The sequence below is a fragment of the Lepidochelys kempii genome, chromosome 4 (genome assembly GCF_965140265.1).
Source record: "Lepidochelys kempii isolate rLepKem1 chromosome 4, rLepKem1.hap2, whole genome shotgun sequence".
Classification (NCBI taxonomy): domain Eukaryota; kingdom Metazoa; phylum Chordata; order Testudines; family Cheloniidae; genus Lepidochelys; species Lepidochelys kempii.
In genome coordinates, this window is record NC_133259.1 from 52,941,073 (window position 1) to 52,952,270 (window position 11,198).

An 11,198-nucleotide genomic window follows, 5' to 3' on the forward strand; every position below is an offset into this window, starting at 1 on the left:
TCTATCCTAATAGTGCCTCAAAATAGTCCCCCTAGCTGTAATGAGTACAGTTCTGCTCCCCCTTATAAGACCACCTCTGTTAAGCAATTGATTTTTGTCAGTCCCACAAGTGGTCACTTTGACAGGTTTCACTGTGTATGAACTAGTTTTAAACTGGCTGATGTTTGATATTGGTAAGTAGGTTGGTCTTGGAGCAGTCAGATGGGCTGTCAACAATCCTGTGTAGCTGATATATAATTTTGTTTGTTTTGTAAAAAAAACCTCTAATAGCGTTCATAATAATTTCATAACTACCTTCTCAAAATAATATTTGTATTTTTAAATGGCAAGTATGAGAGAAATTAAGATTGATGATAAATAGACTTCCCTATAAGTCTTGCAGTACAGAAATCCATTGTTTTTTTAGGGCTCAAAATCACTTATATTTAATTTCAGTTTTAGTTTAAGGTGTGGTTCTACTCTGAAAATTATGTAAAAATGGCACCTTACTCAGAATCCTATTATCTGATTAATGGTGCTGGTATGTTTTTCTTCTGCTTTTCTCTCAAGTTAAGCAGTACAGAGAACTAAATCACCCATGGAAGAATGAGCTGGATTCTATTCTGACTCATGCCTCATCAATTTTGTTAACTAAATTCCAGTTAAAGCGGGTTGGGCGAACTACGGTCTGGGGGGCCACATCTGGCCCTTCAGACATTTTAATCCAGCCCTTGAGCTCCAGCTGGGGAGCAGAATCCAGGGCTTGCCCTGCTCATCACATGACGTGACTCTGCGGAGCTCCCGGAAGCAGCAGCATGCCCCCCCTCTGGCTGCTACAGGTAGAGGCAGCAAGGAGGCTTCGCACGCTGCCCCCGCCCCAAGCGCTGCCCCCGCAGCTCCCATTGGCCAGGAACCATGGCCAATGGGAGCTTCAGGGACGGTGCCTGCGGATGGGTCAGCGCACAGAGCCGTCTGGCCTTGCCTCTGCATAGGAGTCAGAGGGGGGACATGCCGCTGCTTCCAGGATCTGCTTGAGGTAAGTGCCGCCCAGAACCTGCACCCCTGATCCCCCTCCCATGCTCCAACCCCCTGCTCCAGCCCTGATCCCTTCCCACCCTCTGAAACTCTCGGTCCCAGCCCAGAGCACCCTCCTGCACCCCCAACACCTCATCCCCAGCCACACACCCCCACACACACCTCAATTCCCTGCCAGAGTCCCCTCCTGCACCCTGAACTCCTCATTTCTGGCCGCACCCCAGAGCCTGCACCCCCTCCCACACCCCAACCCCCAATTTCATGAGCATTCATCGCCTGCCACACTATTTCCATACCCGGATGTGGCCCTCGGGCCAAAAAGTTTCTCCACCCCGGAGTTAAAGGGCCCTCACTTTCACCTCTGCAGGCTTAACAATGGGATTGCAAATGTGTAAGTGAATGCAGAATTGGGTCTGCAGAGTCTTTATTATTGACAAAGGTCTATGATCCAAGAAAATATTTCAGATCTAGAGTTTGCAGGACTGGCAATTTTTAAATAAAAGGCTAGCAACCAATCAACCCTACCTTTTACTTGTGAACTGAGCCAATTTGATAAGTCATTGTGGCACAATAAACATAGAACCCTAGAGTGCCATTTTCAGATTCCCTTTTCAGAATAGAATCACATGTTAATATTCAGATTTCAAAATTCTCTAATAGTGGTCGCACTCATTGCTAGCAACATCATAATTATTTTGGAATGTTTATAATACAGACAGTGGTTCAGAAACCTCTTTCAGAAGTGAACATTTCCTGATAAGTGTATTTTGGGGTTTATATGGAAATCTTTTACTCAGTGGCAACTTAAAATAAACGTAATTATATTGATTTCTGTGCATTGTTAGTAGCTGCTGAATTTGGATTTGTTTTCAAATGTTCTGTGCTTTAAGATTGTTGTTTGTTTTTTATATAGCAAAACCAGCTCCACTAGAAATAAAACCCCTGCCAGAATGGGAAGAATTGCAAGCCCCAGTTAGATCTCCTATCACCCGAAGTTTTGCACGAGAGTAAGTCTCTTAGCTTTTCTTACTTTAGAGGATTTATTTTCTTTTTACTGGAGCATTAATGAATATATCTCCGATCTTTCCTTTTTCAGCCTCTCCAGCAGAGACTGAGATTTCCTTTTAGAGAGAGAGAGAGAGAGAGAGAGAGAGAGAGTGTGTGTGTGTGTGTACGCACGCATGAGCAGCCATGTGTGCAAGCATGTGTCAGATGTATATATGTGTGTTGTGCAGTATCATTTGTTAAATAAAAAAGAAAATGTATAACCAGAAAACTCAACCCTGGTAAAGCTGACAGATAAGAGTTTAAGCTCTAATATACTTTTTTTTGTTTACCAGGAGTTTTAAAATATTCTAGTTTGATTGTTTGTAAAATAATTCCTGGTAATTAGCTCCTCCAGGTTTCCTATGTCTCCCAGACCGGATTCAGTGCATAGCACAACTTCCAGCAGTGACTCGCATGACAGTGAAGAGAATTATGTACCCATGAATCCAAATCAGTCCACTGAAGACCCAGTATGTAAAATCTACATCTTAACTACTCTCTTCCTGTGCAGTCCTTATTTTTAAATTATGCAAACACAAATCCTTCTTCCAGTCAACAAACCTTTCTTTACATTTTCTGCATCAAAACCAAAAACCATTTATCTCTGTAGAATTTTAGCTTTGTTTTAACACTGTGGCAGTGAGAAAGTTAAGAGTAGAGTTGTTCAATAAAGAGGAAGGTTAGTATGTCTACAATATAGGTTGAAAGTAAGACACCTTTTGAACAAAGTGTTTTAAAATATGTTCTTTCCCAAGGTCTCTGTCTCTTCCTTTCTGTAATCTTTGTTCCTGGGGCTACGTGTCAGTAAGTAATCAGTTTCAGTGGAAATAAATAATGCTAGTATTCTCAAGCCAATCCAGAGGCCTTTTGGAAAAAAAATGTTGCAAGTAAACATTGCAAGAAACACGGAAAGAACAAAAAAGTCATAAGAAATCTCCATTGATACTTCTTTTTCAAGTTTTTCTAAAAATATGTTTTTGTTTATTATACTTCTTTTTAAAAAAAATAGGAGACATTTTATATACAAGATAAAATGTTAATTATATTGTCTACTTTTTTTTCCAGATAGCGTTTTGCTTTCAGTATAGTCATCCAAGAAACTGTTAGCAAAAGTGAATTAAATTTCATTTCACTTGCTCACATCAGATACAGTGTAGAAGTTATTAGTTGTGTGTACATTTCATTTAGGTGTTCACTGAAATGTATCATGAGTGATACATGTTTTACCCAAATAGAAGCAAGAATTTGCAGTAGCATTTTAAAATAAAAGGTTAGTACATTCCTAAACCAAAATATAGTTCAGAGCACCCTTGAATTTTGGGAAAGTTCATAATATCTGTAGCCAAACTTTTCAACTCAGGCCCATCTTAGCTATTTTAAGTTTTTACATAGTGTTCATCACTTAGTATCTAAGTGTTGCTTAGATTCTTATTTAGTAGGAATTAAAATACAAATAGTAATACTTCAAAGCACTGTACAGGCATTAACTGATCCTCACAACAGCCTTGTGAAGGAGTTACTGGTAAGTAAGCAGTGGAATATCCCATTTGACAGATGGAGAAATTGAGACACAGTGGTTGTGAATTACCTTCAGCCATGCAGCAAATCAGTAGCAGAATCAGAATTAGAAATCAGGCATTTCTGTTTCCTGATTCTGTGTTCAATACACTAGACCAAGATGCCACTTAAGAAATTCAATTTTAAAACTTAATATGTTTAATTTCATATCTAGAGGACTGGCCCATTGCTTAGAAAATTTTCTACCGTCTTACATCTCTCATTCTTCTAGATTATGGTACCAAATCCCTTTTATTTTCTTTTAATTATATTTTAAGACGTTGTTTTTTGTTTTTAATGGACACATCCTGCTTGTGTAATTGTGTGAAATATAGACCCTTTTCTACATAAAGAGTAATATGCTTTTACACATGCCAGAAACAATGATACAGACAATGAAACTTGTATTTTATAAATGAAATACAGTATATATTTACAGTAAACCCTTTCAAAGAAGTTCCTAACAAACAACTCAGATGCTTAATTGACTCAGCTTTTTAAATCCTAGCCATTTTTGCTTGTCCATGTTACCTCCTACTGTTAAAGACATTGGTAATAGTGGAATAAATTGTGTAATGGAATTAAAAAAAACAAAACAGAACAACCCCCACTAAATTAACTCTTTAAGCACTGGGGAGGGGGCGTTTGCCAGTGATCTTGAGATGGCTACAAAGCTTTAGGTTTATAAAATGCACTGATTATATAAAGTTTTTGGAAACTTTACATTGTTTTAACTACAATTTAAAAAAGGGTCCATAATTTTCTCATCCTTTCCTGTCATTGACTTTAATGTATCTTGTTCCTACATGTCATACTTCTGTTTAATTTAGTTAAATGAGCAATATTCAGCATTTTCTTTCAAGTTGCTGTCAGCCTTACCCTGTCTTTTCTTCTGCCTTGCTCTTCATTTTTTGCTGACTGCTGCCCTCTGTCTTCCTTTTTTTTTCTTTATCTTTTAGAGAAGAGTCCTTCTATTGTACTGTTCCTATAACACCTGTTAAGAGGGAGGGATCAGGCTGGGAGAGGACAGAGGAGGTGAGGTGGTAAAAATCTGGGCTAATTGAAAACTAGGTTCATGCAATACAATTTAGTTTATTTTAGGCAGCCCTGTCCAAATTTTCTAGTTAGATTAATCCTGCAGTTTTATCAACTGAATAATTCTTTTGGATTTTCAGATTAGTTGTTACGAAAGTTTTTGAATTAAATGCAAAAGGTTTTTTTCAAAACTTTACTGGTATTGTAAGGCTTAGTTTTTATCAAATGACTATTAATAGCAATACAGTGAAATACAAAATTCTTTACTTAAGTAATGTTAAACTCGAGACACAGAGTGCCAATCAGAAAATCCATAGATTGTCCTTAGCTCACTCGTATGTAGAAATTAGACACAATCTTTTTGGAGTGTCTACCTGAAACTTGATTTTTTTCCCTCTCTTTTGACTCTGTGTCCCAAGATCAACATTAGTTAAACTTAATTTTTTTTAGAATATTGTTAGTTCATTAACAGTAGGCTATAAAATATGAATTATTTATCAGACCAGGAGATCTCTTTGATGAGTTCCCAAATCTTGACTCTGTAGATAGTGTTTAATAGATTGAGCAAAATGTTCGAATGTTCATTGTTGTTGACTTGATTATTTTTCATTATAATTTCAGATTTTGTTCGGCAGCAACAGTCTTGATGGCGGAAGTAGCCCTATGGTAAAACCCAAAGGAGATAAACAAGTAGAATACTTAGATCTGGATCTAGATTCTGGGAAATCTACTCCACCTCGTAAGGTAAACAAAATGACTGTTTTAAAAAAAGGTTGATCTGATGTACAAACCTGAGCTGCGTGAAGAATGTGTGAGGTGTTGAAAATTTAGATTGGATTCTCTGACTCAATGAAAAAGAAAAGCAGCTCAGCAGCTTCGCCCTGATTAGCTAGCAGGTATCTATTGTGGCCAGTCATGGAAGCCATATTGCACCCCTCTGGGAAAGTTATAATATATCCTAATGACAGATTTGCATGGGGCTTTTACCTTGGTCTGTCAAGACATGATAAGAGAAGTCAAATCCTTGATCAACTTTACTCACCACCTCTTTCTGAGAGTTACACAGGTCTCGCGTCACTTAACTGTCATGTAGTTTATCAGTATGGGAAGTGCCTGTGTCTACAACTTGAGTACACATAGCAACGTTTCGGTGAACTTTCACTGATTGCACAGTAGATCAAGTATTTTCCTCTTGGGATTTCTTCCCTGGAATCCCGAATCTTAGTATTTTATACAAGCCTTATCTTGTGTAACTGGGAGCTATTAAAATAAAATCTTAAGCAGGCTGTGTTTGTATCAATGGCCTGGATAATACTTAGTCCCGCCATGAGTGCAGGGAACTGGACTAGATGACCTCTTGAGTTCCCTTCCAATCCTACTATTCTATGATTATACCTTCCCCAGTCCTTCCCCCTCAGATTCCCCGACCGCTCTCAACCCTCATTTGTATTTTTTCAAATATCAGCAAAATTGCGAGCTATTATACGTGATCATCAGTGTTGCCTGCTGTCTTGTTACAAAGTGCAAGTTTTTATCAGAGATGTCTTTCAGAGTTTTAATGTCCTCTAGCTTAAGATTATGTTCAACAAAAACATGTGCAATATGTTGACTAGAGTAGGTAGTACTCTGTGTATGTAGTATTATTTTTAAAAAAATACTTATTACACTCATAGCTCTATTGCAAATGAACCTGGCTTCATTTTATTGTAAATATAGGTTAATGCCTTTTTCTCACTCTCCCCTTTCCAGAAAAAAAGCAGTGGTTCAGGGAGCAGTGTGGCAGATGAACGAGTGGATTATGTTGTGGTCGACCAACAGAAAACACTAGCACTGAAGAGCACGCGAGAAGCATGGACTGATGGGAGGCAGTCTACAGAATCTGAAACCCCAACTAAAAGTGTAAAATGAAAATTCTACTATTCCTCAAAGAACAAAAGAACTATCATTTATCACAATGAATTCTGATGAAATACAGAATCATAACTGCCATGTTGCTTGACTGAACAGTACTTGGCAATTCTCTGGTGTGTAGCTTCCTGAATGAATAGATGGAAGTCAAAGAACGCTTAAAATATATCAAAGAACTCAAAGTCAGAGGACGTTTTAAATACATCAAAGAAATCTTAAAACCTTAAATTGTGCCCCCTGTCTCTGGATAATTCATCAAATGTAAATAATGTGTAAAAATACTATTGCTTGGCTCCCAGAAAACCTTTTGTTCTTCATTTAACACATTTGTAGTATTACTATGTTTATGCACTTTTTCAGTTAAAATGTTGGTTCAGGTATTCCCAGTCAATGAATTTTAATGACGAATTCATTTTGAGAATTTTTTCTTACACTACTATACATTACAATTCTAGGTTAATTAAGCTATTTGTAGATATGGAAATTAATGTTTGAACTTCATTTTAACAACTTAGAAATGATTTAGCAGTAGTGTCACAATTTAATAATCTACTTGAAATGTCAAGAAATAAACGTTAGTTACATACTGTTTTTATATTTAATACATGCAAAGAATATTTGGAAGTCTACAGGTTACCTTCCTAACAAAAATTGCTGTGAGTTAATAATAATGAACTATATTGGTTTTAGGATCTAGCAACATGGCTTAAACATTAGTTATTAGTGGTGGAATGTTTATTGTATTTTATTAATGACAGTGTTCTGTGTTCATTGGGTGAAGATTCTGCAGGGTGGGATCTTACACTTTTAAGACTGAATAATTAATTGTCAAGTAAACCTGCAAACCACTGATGGCATGCAGTAATGTTGTGATCTCACACTTATTAACAAGTAGTAACCTTGATATTATTTACAGAAGGTAGAATTTATAAATAATCAGGTACGTACCAAGCACTGTTGTGCTAATACACTGATCAGGTTTAGACAATGAACTTAGTTTTATATTTCTTAGAAGTCCTAATGTTGGTTTTCAATTTGAAATTAATGGGACAGTTTGACATTCTCTGTTTGTAGTACTAGCACCATACTGTGATTTTGAATTAGATAGTAATTCAAATGGAAATACTATGTTTTGACACTATAGTGCCCTTTCTACAATCTTTATTTTACTTAATCTCCTGCTTTGCCTTATATTTAGATCCCTATGCAACTGATATTTTATATCTATTTTTTATAAAATAGATACTATACCTAACTGATCCCCTTGTTGCTTTTTCCTGGTACTGGATTTAAAGCTTTGTGTACTGTGATCCTTTTTGTTCACTATCCCAGTTCCAAATAATACTCTGCCCTGGTTTAGAACCATAATTTAGCTGTCAGGAAGAAAATAGATTTTCTTCAAGTACATAAATGACTTAAATTTATTAATTATATCTGGATTGAAAATTTACTAACACTTTTTTTTACACAGATACCTTTAAATAAACTATCTCTTTTTGTCCAGACCTTTTAAGTGTTGAATGAGTGTATACGTGTGTTAGTCTTGTTTTCTGTCATGCTGGCCTTAGTACTTTGCCTAATCTACCATAGGTTTTTTTCCAATTTACAGTATGTAAACTGTTTTATTCTTAACAAGGGTTCTTTTTAAATTAGTAATATTTTGATGCTTTGAATGTTCCTTTTTTAACAAAAAAACTAAATACAATGCATTTTGAGGTGAATTTTAAATAAATCAGATTGTTCAATTTTGATGTGTAAACTCTGTCCAATGGAACCACAAAACAATACAAATTAAGATATATGGGAAAAGTGCCTAATTACCAAACACAGTTTTTTCTGTGAAGTTGCTAGATTGTAGATACAATAAACAGTACTTCTAAAAAACTAAACCTAAAAATATTTTCAAAAGCAAGTTGCTGAGAAAAAACCCCAAACTGCAAAATTGGACCAAATTCCTGTCCCGTTGAAGCCAATGGAATTATTGCCATGGTCTTGAGAGAAACTAAGTATGAGCTAATTATAACTAGACTGTCTTTAAAAAAAAAAAAAGAAAAGAAAAAGGAGCAACTGTATCAGGTTTCCACTCATGCACATCACTTTCAAGGACTGAAATGTTACTGTGCATAATTATTCTTGCTGGTGAGCAAACTTTCCTTATTCACCAGTACTGCAATTGAAGTATCTATAAGCAAAGCATGTGTTTGGTACTCCACGTAATATGGGGTAGTCTTATTTGGGATACTAATGTCTAATTTTTTTTTGTACTATTAAAGCAGAAATGGTGGGGTCTGATTTACCTCTCGCACCAATCCTTCACAAGTATACCGGACTTTAGAGGAGTTACTCCCGTTTTAAACTGATCTTAGTGGAGAATCAGACCTTTCATTTATTCTGAACAATAAATATGGTACTTATCAAAGGGCTACCATAAGGGGGCTCGAGGCCAAAATTGTACCCTTATATGGAAATACACATTGAGGAGGCCTCAAAACACGGGGTTGAAATTGAGTTTTCTTTTAATTCTCTTCAGATGGGAAAGTTTGGGGGTGGTGAGAGGGGTCACAGAGGTGTTTGTGAAAGAGACTCTCTCAGTCCCCTGGAAGGGGATGCTGCTCTGTCCCTCCTTCACTCCATGACAGTGCGGCTCCATCAGGATTGTGCACTATCAGTTTTTCAGTATTACATTTTTATCTCCAGTACTCTGCTGCTTAGTAAACAAGTAGCAATCTGAAGCTTTCCTTGACTCTTTCAACCATTTAAGTGCTTCAGGGCTGGGTTTCCTGAAGTTGTGCACCAATAGCAATATATAGGTGTCTAAAATGAATGGTTTTTCAGAGGTTCTGAGCACTTGTGACTCCTTTTGATCTCAGTGCTTAACTTTAGGTACCCAAGTTTGAAAACTTTAGCCCTCTTTGACTAGACTTCAGGCATAGTTTGCGGTGAATGATGTATCTGGTATGCACTTATGTCCTCACTTGAGTTATAGCTTCCATTTTATTAGACTTTTTAATTTAATAACATCCATAATGTTAGTTTCAATGAGCAAAAATTGAGTATTTTTTTGTTTTTTGTTTTGTTTTCCTAAAAGAAAATCACCAGTTTCCAGACGCTACAGATAGTGTGGACATAATGCTTTAAAAAATAATATTGGAGTGGTTTTCTTGACTGTGTTGGATTTTAATGTATTTTTCATATTCATTTTTGGCATTACATTATTGTCAGCCTGTATTGCCACAAGGACATTCAAAGAGAGGGTGGTATTAATACAGTATAGTGTCCCTCATTTCTAATAACATAGCTAAAGTAGAACTGTATGCTGCCTATTTGTTATCATGCTCCTCTGTTCTGTTACTATGATTCTGACATTTTAAAATGTGCTGAATTCTAAATTTGGAGGAAGCAGAAGTAAAGCTAGACCACTGGCCTATTGTGATTTTCAGTTACTAACTTTATGGAGGCACTCAGGTACAACAGTAATGGGTGCTATTATAAGGACCTCAATAGATGTGACTGCAAAGGGAGTTTGTCTTGGCGATGTGTTATGTTCTTTTCAAGGACCAGGTAAGCTATAGATTGCTTTGTTGATATAGTATATTGTGAATTACTGAATGGATGCATCATTTATCATATTATTTACAATGAACAATGGTAATTTAAGGCATAAGGCAAAATCTATAAAATAAAGTAAATGCCACTTGAATCTAATCTGAGCAACTCAAAACTGTTTTTCAGTTTCAAGGTAAGAGTTGATTTCTTCTTAGCCATTGAAATTTGTCTCTAGCAAATCTTCTCACAATTTTCCCCTTCCTTGAGATGCGTTAGACACCTAACAGAACTCTGCCTTATTTCGTAAGTTTTAAAAAAAGTATATATTGGTCTATTACAGAATAGAAAAAGAGAGACAAATCAAAAAGAAATTCATGCAAACTAAAAACTCTGGAGTGCCTAGAGTATTAAGAAACTGACTTCAAAAATTCCTGTATTTCAGTGTCACTGAATGTCGAAAAGTCAACAGTTTCTTTTCTGTTAAGTACTAATGGCCATACTTTCACAAGCTATTGCTTATTAAGAGCGTGACCTCACAAGCTGTTGAAATGTGCAAACCACAAAATCTGTGTGAAAAGCCTATAAGGGGACACTGATGGAAAAGGGTGGAGTGTGTTCATTATATTCTAACTCACTTCAGAAATGTACTTTGCACAAATACTTTAAATTTAGCTTTTTTAAATATTCTGTCCACTTATGGCAATTTTGACACTGCCACACACATGGCTTATGAGACAAATCATAGTCTTTCCATTTTAATCATGTCATTTAGATTTCATTGCTCCATTACCTAAAATGGGCCACAGGCAAGTCTGAAGACTTCTCACTGCATTCTGAGCTAAGTGAGATTTTTATTACGAATTTAAGGTTCGCTATTGCTGATTGCATCAGTCAATTGTGTTCAAAGTATTTCTGGCTCTAAGTAGAGCCCAACACTTGTTAGTGTTACATTGCAATCTTACAAAATTGTCCTGAAAACTTACCAGCCCAGGGACAAGTCTTCTGTCCCCTTTTTTATTATTAAATTTTGTTTATGAAAAACGGAATGATATTTACTTGCCCATTCCAAAAGAAAAAAGAAAAAAATTATC

The 11,198-nt window shown here is 36.3% G+C and overlaps 1 protein-coding gene across 7 annotated transcripts in view; it reads left to right on the top strand.

Annotated features, from left to right (window-relative positions):
• GAB1 (GRB2 associated binding protein 1) overlaps nucleotides 1-8,306 on the top strand; it is a 148,097-nt gene extending 139,791 nt beyond the window's left edge. For 4 of the 7 annotated variants that reach the window (XM_073341224.1, XM_073341226.1, XM_073341222.1 and 1 more), the window contains 4 exons: nucleotides 1,928-2,021; nucleotides 2,408-2,531; nucleotides 5,275-5,397; nucleotides 6,403-8,306. In XM_073341224.1, the coding sequence (XP_073197325.1) occupies nucleotides 1,928-2,021; nucleotides 2,408-2,531; nucleotides 5,275-5,397; nucleotides 6,403-6,561 (500 nt within the window). In that variant the 3' untranslated portion in view covers nucleotides 6,562-8,306. Of the gene's footprint in view, nucleotides 1-1,927; nucleotides 2,022-2,407; nucleotides 2,532-4,577; nucleotides 4,654-5,274; nucleotides 5,398-6,402 lie in introns of those variants that run through there. The other 3 variants (XM_073341220.1, XM_073341223.1, XM_073341225.1) reach the window with 3 other exon arrangements.
• Nucleotides 8,307-11,198: the final 2,892 nt, after the last annotated feature.